General features: G+C 36.9%; 1 protein-coding gene across 1 annotated transcript in view; it reads left to right on the top strand.

Annotated features, from left to right (window-relative positions):
* Positions 1–1,975: 1,975 nt before the first annotated feature.
* The window catches only part of EIF3E (eukaryotic translation initiation factor 3 subunit E), a 53,089-nt gene continuing 42,855 nt past the window's right edge, over positions 1,976–12,209 (top strand). The window contains exons 1-4 of the mRNA XM_072774233.1: positions 1,976–2,139; positions 7,472–7,586; positions 9,030–9,147; positions 11,169–11,211. Coding sequence (XP_072630334.1) covers positions 2,050–2,139; positions 7,472–7,586; positions 9,030–9,147; positions 11,169–11,211 — 366 coding nt within the window. The 5' untranslated portion in view covers positions 1,976–2,049. The remainder of the gene's footprint in view (positions 2,140–7,471; positions 7,587–9,029; positions 9,148–11,168; positions 11,212–12,209) is intronic.

Genomic DNA, 12,209 nt, shown 5'->3' with positions numbered 1-12,209 from the left:
GGATATCTAATAAGGATCTTATTCTTCTAAAACAGAATTCCTGATTTTAGCACCCATACCTATTCCTCTACCATTCTCCCCTCATCTACTACTCACCAGTGGGAACCCAGTTTCCTATGCCCAAAGTCTAGAAATCATTTTTTTCAAATTGAAATTTTATTCTGAGATAGTAGATTCACAAACACTTGCAAGATCCTTTACTCAGTTTCCCCAGTGTTAATATCTTGCAAAATTATAGTACAGTCAAGTGATTAAACATAGTTACCATGTATCCCACCAGTTCCATCTCTGGGTATAGAACCAAGAAAACTGAAAATATACGTCTACACAAAAATTTGTACACAAATATTTATAGCAGCATTATTCATAGTAGCCAAAGGGTAGAAACCACCCAAATGTCCATAATTGTTTTGTGGTATAGCCATATAATAGAATATAATTTGGCCATGAAAAGAAATGAAGTACTGGTCATGCTAAAACTAGGGTGAATTTTGGAAATATTATGCAAATTGAAAGTGTCAGACACAAAAGGCCACGTATTATATGTGTCCATTCACATGAAAGCTCTGAATAGGGAAATCTATAGAGACAGAAAATAGGGCTGGGGTAGAGTGAACAAGAAGAGGATATGAAGAAGATGAGGTTAGTGCAAGAGATAACAAGGCTTTGATAGCTTTAAGCATGTTTATTTTAAGAGTCACCCTGGCTTCTGTGGGAATAAATCACAGGTGGAAAAGAAGGGAAGCAAAGTAATTAGTGAAGAAGATACTGTAAAAACCAAAGCAAGACACGGTGGTGGTTTGGACTAGGGATGTGACTTTGGAGGTGGTGTGAACTGACTGGATCCAGACATGCTTCAGATGTCAAAAACCAAAGGGTTCGTTGGTGCATTCAGTGCAAAATGTAACAGAAAGAGAAAAGCCAAAGATGACTCCAAGGTTTAGGGTCTGAGCAAGTGGGCAGATGGAACTAGCATTCACCGAGACGGAGAAGAGGGCAAAAAGAGCAGGTTTTGATGAGCTACATGTGGGAGTCTAGTTTTGGACATGTTGATGTTGAGGTGCTGTGTAGCCAGCTAGATACATGTGAGCCTGCAGTTAACTAAAAGTCTGTGTTGGGGCTACAATTTAGGAGTTGTCCATGTATAGACTGCATTTAAAGCCATTAGGTTGAATGATATCAACTAGGGTATATCGACTTAGATAGAGAAGAGGTCCAAGACCCTGAGGCCCTCCAGAATGAAGAGGCCTGAAAGATGAAAGCGGACTGGCAAAGGAGACTTCAGAGCACCTGGAATAAAATCCACCTTCTTACCTTAATCATGACCTGGCCCTTCACATCGTCTTTGCCTCACTGTCTAGTCACACAGGATATTCAGCTTTTGGACTATACCAAGTCCTCTCCTGTGTCGTGGCCTTTCTGATTGCTAAGCCATCCACCACGCACGGTTTTACCCTGGCTCCAATTTTGTCGCCTCCTTCAGCCGCTACAAGCCTCCATTAAACTGCTACCCTGTGCTTCCTCCAACCTTCCTAAATGAATAGGTCCGGCCGACCACGCCCGACAGATCACGGATCTTAATTACCATCAAAAACTACTTCACTAGTTTCCTGCCTAGAAACCCGCCCACCTTAATGCAACCCACGACTACAAAACAAACACTACACGCCGAACGAAACCTCAGGTATTCATTCTTTCTCCCGTGCAACTCCCCGGAAAGCAGGGGCCTCATTATCTGGCCCTCTGCCACTTCCCGGAGAAATCGACAACCCCTTCTCAGTGTTTACTAGCGGAACGGATGGCCGCACGCCCGTCAACTCGCGAACGGAAGAAGGCGCGCCCGCGGCTCCGCCCGGCCTCACGGTGGCCTAAAGGAAGGGAGGACCCGCACGCATGCGCTATTGTTCTCTGAGCGCTTGGGGCTGAACGCCGCCCCCTTCCCCGGGCGTGGTTAACCACTGCGCACGCGCAACCCGGGCCTTGTCCGTTCGTTCGTCGACGCTATCAATAAAGTTTTAGTGAGTACAGACTTTCTTTTTCCTTGGCAAGATGGCGGAGTACGACTTGACTACTCGCATCGCGCACTTTTTGGATCGGCATCTAGTCTTTCCGTTGCTTGAGTTTCTCTCCGTAAAAGAGGTGAGGGGGGCTTTGGCCGCGAAGAAGCCGCGGGAGCGCGTAAGACGCCGGGCAAGGCCGAGAGGCGGTGGCGGTAGCCCTAGGCCTGACACACGTGTGAGGCGGCCGCGAGTTTGGTCCTGCGTGAGGCAGGAGCATCTGCGGGTAATTTAGCGCCGTCCCAGTTGGTTAGCACGGCAGAACTCGGTTGTGACAAGAATTGCGGGTTGAAGAGGTCTCTGCTTCACTGCTGGAGGGGACAGTGCCAGAGGGACTTCCGCGTCAGGTCCTCTCGGAAGTGGACCATTCGCCAGCTTCCAAGTAGTAACGCTTGCTTCTGAAAGCAAATTGTTGTGTAGGGAGATTTGGGGTTTTCTTTCGGGGACTATGGGGAAGGGTGTGCTTGGCTTTGTGTTTTTGTTTGCCAGATCTTTGGAATAATTTTCATACACTTAAAAACCAAGTCCTACTTTAACTTCCATAAAGTTGCGAGTCCTTCGCATAGTTTTCCCGGTCTTTGGAGAAGTATAGCCAGTTCTTAGAGCATGGCATATTTTGTCTGATGGGGCGTCCTTCTCCCCGACCCCTCAAAAAAAAAAAAAAAACTGGACAATTTTGTTTGTTTTTTACCTAAAAGTGGTTTTCCGGTGTATACAGACTAAGAGTAATTTGAAAGTTAACCTTCATTTAGCTACTCTAGGTACCTTGAATTATGTGGTTCTGATTCCTCATTTCAAAACGTCTCAATCCTGAAAGTTTTGAAATGTTGGTGTTAGTTCTACCTTGAGTTTGTTGGGAAATAGATACATAGTAATTATGATAAAGCAGTGTTACTATGATGAAGGGATTCGATTATTGGCCAGAAAAGTAAGTGAATCCTGTATCAGAAAGCAGGTTACAACATAAGTCTACTTAGGGAACTCTAGACTTGGGAAGTATATTTGTGTGGCTCAACGACAATAAAACAGAAGAGCTCTGCAAATCAACATTAAATTGTTCTGATAACTTTTCAGATCTTGGTAGTTACTGTTCAGGTATAGTCCGCAAAATTATCTGTTCCTTTTCCAAACACATAGCAGGACTCTAAAGTTATGATGTTAAGGAGCAGCAAAGTTCATTTGATTTTTCTTTACCTAGCATGTAGTTACACCTATATATATATATATATATATATTTTTTTTTTACACCTATATTTTTAGAGCTTGAATAAAACCGCCTATTCAGCCTTGTTTCCTTTTCTGGATGTGTGAGGATAATTCACTAAAAATGAAAGAATAGAAAAATGCCATATTAGAAATCCTTTATCAGCTACTTGTAGAAATGCTCCTAAACTAGCCAAAGTCCATATTCTTGTGATGTGGTCTTTATGTTTTTGTTTTACAAGGCAGGTAGATAAAAGGGAGGAATATGTGAAGGAAAATTAGTTTTTCATAAGGTAAGACCAAAACTATGAATGGCAGCTGAGAGTCATTGGAAAATAACTGCTCAGTACCTGCCATTTTGTAGAGAATGGGTGAGATGGCTGGAATACACTCAGAGGAAGAAAGATACTGGAGTATTTACTTAGCAGTTACTAAGTATAGGTCTGTCATGGAATTGTGTTAAATCTAGGATAAAACTCAGACCTCTCACCACTGAGAAACTTACCTATCCTTTAGAGGAGATAAAGGTCTATAATTACATACAATGCAAAAAGGGACAAAGGTAGAGAAGTACTGGCAGAGTGCTGTTAGAATTGAAAAGATTCTATTCTGTGGGCAAAAAGGACTTTGAAGATAGGTTTTTGTTTTTGTTGAGGATAGGTTTTTAAAGATTTTTTTCATAAGAGAGGCAGAGACATAGGCAGAGGGAGAAGCAAGCTCCTCAAGGGGAGCCCAGTGTGGGACTTGATCTCAGGACTCTGGGGCCATGCCCTGAGCTGAAGGCAGGCACTCAATCACTGAGCCACCCAGGCGTCCCTTGAGGATAGGTTTTAAGTTGAGTTTTAGATAGTTAGGATAAAGGCTGTGCTCATTATTCTTGAGAGTAACAGTTTGATATATTTGTAATATGTTGGAGAATGTGTGCTCTATGAGAGCAGAAACTTTTGTTCTCTGCTGTGTCCTTAGCATGTAAAATATAGTCTGGCATGCATGCTTTTAATAATTATTTAATATCTCAGAGCAGTTTCTTTCTCATCTTAATTAAGCCTGTCGCATGCATGAAGTGTTGATACTGCCACCAACCTTATGGGGTTGTTAGAAAAATTGCATAGAGGTAATGCATTTAAAGCATTATCTCTTAGCCTTCTGGGACAAAGTGAATATTCTTGAATATTTTCTTTTGGGAGGGTAGGCCATTCTGTGTGAGAGAGGAGGCAGCCAGTTGGGGTTTTGTGGAGTGAGATAAGGAATAGAAATCGAAAAAAAAAAAAAAGGAATAGAAATCGAGACTGAGAACACTGACCAAAGTATAAGTATAAGAATTGGTGGGAATGGATGGCCCAACTGAGATTGAAAATCATATATTTATAAGGGCCTATGACAGTCACTGTCAGAGGGAGAGGAGCAGTGGAAGGTTATTGAAATAGTGCAGAAATTTGGAGGTAGGCTTGTAGATATATGTCAGAGATGGATTACAGATCAGAGAAAAGCACAGATATGAATAAGAATAGCATTATTGCTTGCTTTTGAAACATTTTATAGTTATTCTTAGCCAGAACATAGAAGGCGGAGGACTTTTTTCCAGAAGTAGAAATTGACATTGAATTGTATGTGGCTGGAGAAAATGGATGGAATCAATGATACTACTAATGAGAAAATCTTTGGAATAGTTAAAAATGGTATCTTAACTAATGTAAGTGACAACCAAAAAGGGTGATATAAAAGTTTCAAAGGACAGTGGGGTATAGTGGGCATGATGAAGTGTTTTAATGGTAATAGTGAAAAAGATGATGAATTTAAATTGAAGTGTTAGAGATAAGGTACTAAGTGAAAGTTAAGGAAAGATGTGGGAAATTTTAAGGCTTGAGTTTCTTAATCATCAGTATGGATGTTGGATTTGTGGAGGATGACAGCAGGAAGAGATGTCAAAAGAATATTTTCAATTTGTTAAAAAGTAGGAGCTGTTTTCAAGAGATTGATAGACCAAGCAGGGATTGGCAAAACTATAGTCCGTGAAGCAAATACAGCAAGTACTCTCTGCCTATTTTGTATGGTCTGTAAGCTAAAAATAATTTTTAATAGATGAAAATGTGCAAACATTTTCAATTATAAAACACTAACTCTGTACCTCAGTTGAATGAATTAGTTCCCACCCTCCCAAAATTTCATTCTTCTTGTTAGTAGATCTCTTTTATAAAAAAATTTTACTCTATTACTGTTTACTTTAGAAAGAAAAGAAATTGTGGAAACTCTTACAGGACTTATATATAGTATCCTAGATTTTTTTTTTAAGATTTATTTATTTGAGAGACAGAGCATGTGTGTGGACATGCACACGCATGAGTTGAGGAAAGGGGCAGAAGCAGGGGGAGAGAAAAATCTCAAGCAGACTCCCCGCTGAGAGCAGAGCCCAGATGCAGGACTCTATCCCAGGACCCTGGGATAACGGCCTGAGCTGAAACTTTGAGTCAGATACTCAACTGACTGCACCGCCTTGGTACCCCTAGTTTCCTAGATTTTGCTTCTTGGCTCAAAAGCCTAAGTTATTTACTGTCTGCCCTTTACATAGTAAGTGTGGGTATATGGCAGAATTTAGGGAAGGTGATATAAGCGGAGATATAGATTTAAGAGGCCAGTAAGGTCTGATGGCAGAGGAGCAATGCTTTTAATCTACAATAGAGACCGTATAAATTAAAATCTATAAATGGGTGACAAGAGGTTCGTATGCTAGAGAAAGATGTTTTCACTTAAAATTAAGTTTCTATAGGGTACACTGAAAGGAAGCCTCAATTTTTTAAAGAAAAATTTTATCAAATATTACATTCATACAGAAAAATGCTAAATATAAGCACCTTTTTCAAAGTGAACCCACTTGTGTGACCACCATCCAGATCAATAAATAAAACATGACAAATATCCTAAAAACCTTCCTCTTGACTCCTCTTAATCTACTCACATCTCCCAAAAGTAAGGACTCGTCTGATCTAGAATAGTTTTTTGCCTGGTTTGGATTTTACATACATGAAATTAAGCATTGTACTGCTTTGTATGACTTAATTCATTCTACATTGTGAGAGTCATCCAAGTTGGTAGGATAACTAGTTCTTTGATTCCATTGCTGAATGTTAATCAGTTATATAGGTATATTATAGTTTATTCATTCTAATATTGATAGACTGGTCTATCTGCTATGAACATTCTTGGATATGTCCTTTGAATATATGCACCCATTTCTCTTGGGTATCAAAGACCAGAATTACTAGGTCAAAAAGTATGTTTGATTTTTGGAAATAAAAACAATTTTCCAAAGTGATTATACTTCTGCCAGAAGTGTAAGAGTTCAATTACATCTACACCAACACTGGTATTGACAGGTGTTTTTGTTGTTGTTTTAATGTGGCTTTAATTGCATTTTCTGTATGATTAGTGAAGTTGAGAACCTTTTTGGAGTTTCTTGACCATTTGGTTATACTCTTATAAAGCAGCTGTTAAAATTTTTTAGCCATTTTCAATTGAATTCTCTCTCCTTACTATTTTGTAGGAGTTCTTTACATAGTTTCGAAGATTCAGTTTTGATCTCATAGCTGTACCATTTGATCACCATCTTCTCACAAACTGTAATGTGGAATCTTCCTGCATTTTTTTTTCCTTGACAAAATTAAATGTAGTATGCAAATCTTTTCTTTTGCTTAAGTTTTATCTTGATAACTGCTTATTTAAGTTTTTTTTTTTTTTAATTTTGGTTACTATCTCCTTGAATACTATTGTATAGAATCCTTCCATGTTGCTCATTGCACTAAATTTCACATTTATGTAAGTTTGCTTGTGTATCTCTTTGGTCCTTGTACTTTGGGGTTAAATTGTTTCTTGAAGTCCTAGCAAAGTAAAAACCTGATAAGACATAGTTGACTTAGAGAATGGGTGCTGGTTCTGTTTTAGTGGTGTCAATTGGGGAAGGATTATAAAGGATTCAAATGATTTAGTGAAAAAATATATGGGGGTAGACAAGAAAGAGGCCACCTCAAGGAGAGATGGGTAGGCATCATGTGGATGTGAGACACTAAGAAGGTAAAAAATTTGAGTCGATGCCCAATTACCTGGTGTGGCAAGGAAGCACCTATATGTGCTTATCAGTTGAGTTGGTGCGGCTGTTTATCTTTCTATTTGGAGGTACTTCAGCATACTCACTAGAAAGTAATTTTGTCTTGCAGATATATAATGAAAAAGAATTATTACAAGGGAAATTGGATCTTCTTAGTGATACCAACATGGTAGACTTTGCTATGGATGTATACAAAAACCTTTATTCTGATGATATTCCACATGGTAAGTTTTGTCATTTGGAACTGCAGCTTGCCTCGCGAACTGAGGATGTGTGTGTTAAAGTTTTGTGATTTTTAAGAGCTTTAGCCAAAAGTCTTTAATCAATTATTCGAATGGTTTAAAAGTTCTCTGGATGAAAGGTAATGTGAAGGTTATGTGTCATCTAAAGTATATTATTTTCTCACCCCAAATAGTGTGAAACTATTTTGAAACATGATTTTCAAATATGTTCAGTTCATAGGGTGTATTATCAAAATTGTGCTTATGTATCAGATTGTCTTTTTAGAATGATCTGAGAATGCTGCTGTTTTTGGTCTGCTAACATTTTCATTTAGCATCTGTGTTTCTAAGAGATTTCTTTCCATCTTGAAGTATCTGGGTATATCCAGTATTCTCAAAAGTATTGTCCCCAGTACCAGCATTATCAGTTCACCTGGGAGAGTTATGTCAGAAATGCAAATTTTGGAGTCATACCCCAGATATACTTAATCAGAAACTGCGGGTGGAGGCCCAGCACTTAAATTGGAGCACTACCGTGGCATGATGTTTTCCACATTCTTGTTTTCTGTGATAATAGATGTTCCCTTAAAAAAAGGAAAGTTTTCCCGTTAAGTTTGAAAAATGCTGTATTATTACGCTTATGAACATGGTATTATAAAAAATTCTATGAACGCTTTCAATAGAGAAATAGAGTTTACATTGTTTAAATTGACATTTTCTAAAATTTGATCACAGGTACCCTTTTATGTTTGAGAAACACTGTTCCAATAATACTTTTTTAATGTATAACAAATTATTACACTAGACATAATCACATTTTTTACTTATAGTAAATGACAATAGCTCTTTAAATTTTAGTTTGTGATGAAAAAGTTAACTATTTCTTATTGAAAGTTTAAAACATGCCTGCAGGGTAGGTTATGTGCATGTTTTCTCTGACTCTTCATCATGCAGTAGAAACTAGAATTGGGATGAGAGATTACAGAATTAGATTTATAGAGAGATTACTGACTGGATTTAAATTCCATTCAACCTAATTGAAGATCTATACTAATATGTAAACGCCTCTGAGTCTATTCAGAAACTCTGGGATAATATTCACCTAAGAAAATTCAGTGAGAACAAATACAAAAACACCAGGATTGAAGTCTCTGAAATGTAGAATCAAATAATTTGTTTCATAGCAGCCACCCCTCTCCCAGGCTGTATCAGTATATTCCTCAGTTTTCTTTAAGAATAAGAAGATTCCCTCTTTATGTGCTTTTGCACTGCTAGAAAGAAAAAAAAAAATGGATCTGGGAGACTTACTGAGTTGATGATTCCTAGATATGAATATGTTGGTAAAAAATTTATGCACAATTTAAGTAAACTGAAAAATTTCCAGAGACATCTTCATGGTGAGCAGTATAGTTTAACATTAGAGTACTCCTTTGCATTTTTAATTAGCTTTGAGAGAAAAAAGAACCACAGTTGTTGCACAACTGAAACAGCTTCAGGCAGAAACGGAACCAATTGTGAAGATGTTTGAAGATCCAGAAACTACAAGGCAGATGCAGTCAACCAGGTATCTTCCCTTAATTTGTATTCTGCAAATTCTCTTCTCTGGATTAATACAAATGTTCATTCAAATTTTGTCTAATATCCCATCATAAAAGTTCATGGAGTAATTGACTACTTTATTTATTTTAATTTATCCTTAATGTGTAGGGCCCAGAAATTCCTTAAAATATTAATGCTAGTTTTATTTTTAACTTCTTTACCAGTTACCCAAATCTGATTAAGCTGGAATAGTTTTGCCTTCCTCCTCTCTTTCCAGGGGATATTTAGCAGTGTATGGTGACATTTTTAGTTGTCATAATTAAAAGGTTGCTATTAGGACCTAGCAAGAAGAGGTCAGGGTTGCTGCCAAACATCTTACAATGATCAGTACCCTACCCCCAACAAAGACTTATCCACCTCCAAAGTGTCAGTAGTACTGAGGTTGACATACCTGTGCCTGGGCAGTGCCAAGAGGGAAACCTGAGCTCATTTTATCACTTGGCTGCATTCTCTTGTATCCTTCCAACCTCATTGCTCAGCCCAAGGACGGTGAATAGTGTAGAGCTGATAAGGTTATTTTATTCTTAACTTCCTCTTAACCAGAAATAAATTGATTGCTTGGTTTCCAAAGAAAGCATGTTGCCTCACTCTGACTTAATGTATATCATTAAATGGAAACCCTTTGGGTTATTAGAAATTCTTTAAAATAAAAGCTACTAAAATTGAATATTGCCATTGTGGTAAATCTCAGCTGCCAATGTATTTACTAGAGGAATTGCTGAAGATTTTGCTATGTTGTATCTTTAGTTCATACGATATGTGACCAAACCAAATTTTTAGAGAGATTAGCTCTGTTTTCATTTGTGTTTTGGGGAAGTGTTACCAGATAATTATAAGCAAAACAGCAATATAACCATATTATAATGTAACCTGCTACGTTACTAATGTTCACCACGTTACACTATGTATAACACATACATAATATATCTATTTACACGGACCTATACATGTACACACAGCTATGTCTTAACAAAGCAGACATGTATAGCTATGTGTGTGTGCCTGTGTTATGCTACTTATGTACACTTAGAATAGAATATAATGACAGACCTTCAGGTCACATGTAAGTGTCCACAAAGGAACAGCTGGAATAACCCAGCTGTTAGGGTTCAACAGAAAATTTAGAATTTAAATTCCAAATTTAGTCACTTAAGTACTAGAAACTAATGAGATTAGGATATAAATCAAGATGAATATAGATTTATTAGAAAGTGAGAACTCCTTGCAGTTTAATAGGCATTGGCATTGAGATAAATGAAAGGATGGAATTGTTTTAAAAACGTGTAAACTACTTATTTTCAAAGTGATAATCTCTTCCAACCAATTCGTTTTTAAATTTCATTGAACATATAATATTGTACTTATCATACTTTTCTGAAAATACTGCCACAGTGATTATGGATACAAGGAATGTAAAACAGTTATTCACTGTGATACACAAGTGTTAAGTTTTTTTTTGAAATCTTATGTTAAAATTTCATGCATGTTTCATATTCAGTATTATAATATACCCATGTTAATTTTGGTGATGATATATTCCCTCTCCCATTAAATCTTCAAGTAAAATTATGCTCTGGAAAAACATCATAGCATTTGCTCTGTGATAAGTGTAAGAAAATGTTTTCTTTTTTGAAAATGCCCAGTAAGTGGGCCACTGTGCCCATCTGTCACTCGTTCCTTGGTGTCTTTGTCATCATTTTGTCTTTTACCAGCCTGTCAACATCATAGTTATGCAAAGCTAATTTAAGAAAAGTTCAGTTGAATTGACACTGATATGGATAATAATTATTTAGGGTATATAGCATAGATATGTAACAAGCATAATTGATGAATCTTGTAATATTTTTACTTTTTTCTAGAAGTCTTATTTCTAGTGTTTAAGTATTAAGATATTTAAATGGCTTTATGTGGGTAATGGGATAAGCATTGGATATGCATATTTTGTTTTCTATGGCCTATTAAATACAATCTTTGTTTCTAATTAAGAGATGGCCGGATGCTGTTTGACTACCTGGCAGACAAGCATGGTGTAAGTGATATTTAAAAAATTTTCTATTGTTGTCTTGTTTTAATAAGGCTAATTAAAGAATAGTGTTGCATATATAGGTTTGAGGCTTGACATGAGTTTAAATTCCAGATTAACTTATTAATATAATACCTGGTATGTTTTCAGAACTTCAGTTTTTAAAGATTGATGCTGATGAGAAAATGAGATGCTTATACTTGCCTTTAGGTCCTATTAATTTTCAAAACTTCTTATTTTTTCTAGAATAATCAAGTAATGGGTACCATTTTTTATTTCTGGTGCATTACAAATAAAGATAGAACTAAATTTGAGTTAGAAAAGCTTTGAGCAATAGAATTAATACACTGGCTGGTTTCTGGAAAATAGTAGTTCTTGACATTATTAAGATCTTCGTAAATCCCCAATAAAGGAATTTTATTGTAGACTTTCCTAGTCATCTCCCAGGCTCCTTTCCCTTGTGTTAACGTAAAGTTTGAGGACTTGCATGTAATTAATTCTTCACTTGCATTCGGTTTTATCTTTTATTTAACAATTACTATAACAAGAGGTATGCTGACCACTGTGCAAATTGTTCTTCCTGGTTTCTATAGAGAATGTTTGGTGTGTTTGATAATGTTCTAGTTCAGAGCTCTTCTCTTATATTTCTCTTTCACTTTGCTTTCATTGCTAACTTCAAAAGTTGGTGAAACTTCCAGTTTTTACAGAACTGAAATTTACTGTACATGTTACTTGCACAGAATCACAAAACCTTCTAGGGATGCATGTGCATGTTAGTTGTCTAAGTTCAGTCACTGACAGAGACTTATAACTTAGACCTTCTACTGCAATTCAGATTTTCATTGCAACAAATTAGGTATTGTTACAGCTCATAATTCTTTTGAGACCAGAATTATGAATGATAAGTCCACCGGTTGCTAATGTATGTTTTAAGAATCATGTATTTCTGATCATGATTTTGTTTTATTTTGTTTTTTTTTGTTTTGTTTTGTTTTTTTTTTTTG

This window comes from Canis lupus, chromosome 14 (genome assembly GCF_048164855.1).
Source record: "Canis lupus baileyi chromosome 14, mCanLup2.hap1, whole genome shotgun sequence".
In the NCBI taxonomy this organism is placed as follows: domain Eukaryota; kingdom Metazoa; phylum Chordata; class Mammalia; order Carnivora; family Canidae; genus Canis; species Canis lupus.
This window is presented reverse-complemented; position numbering and strand designations above follow the sequence as displayed.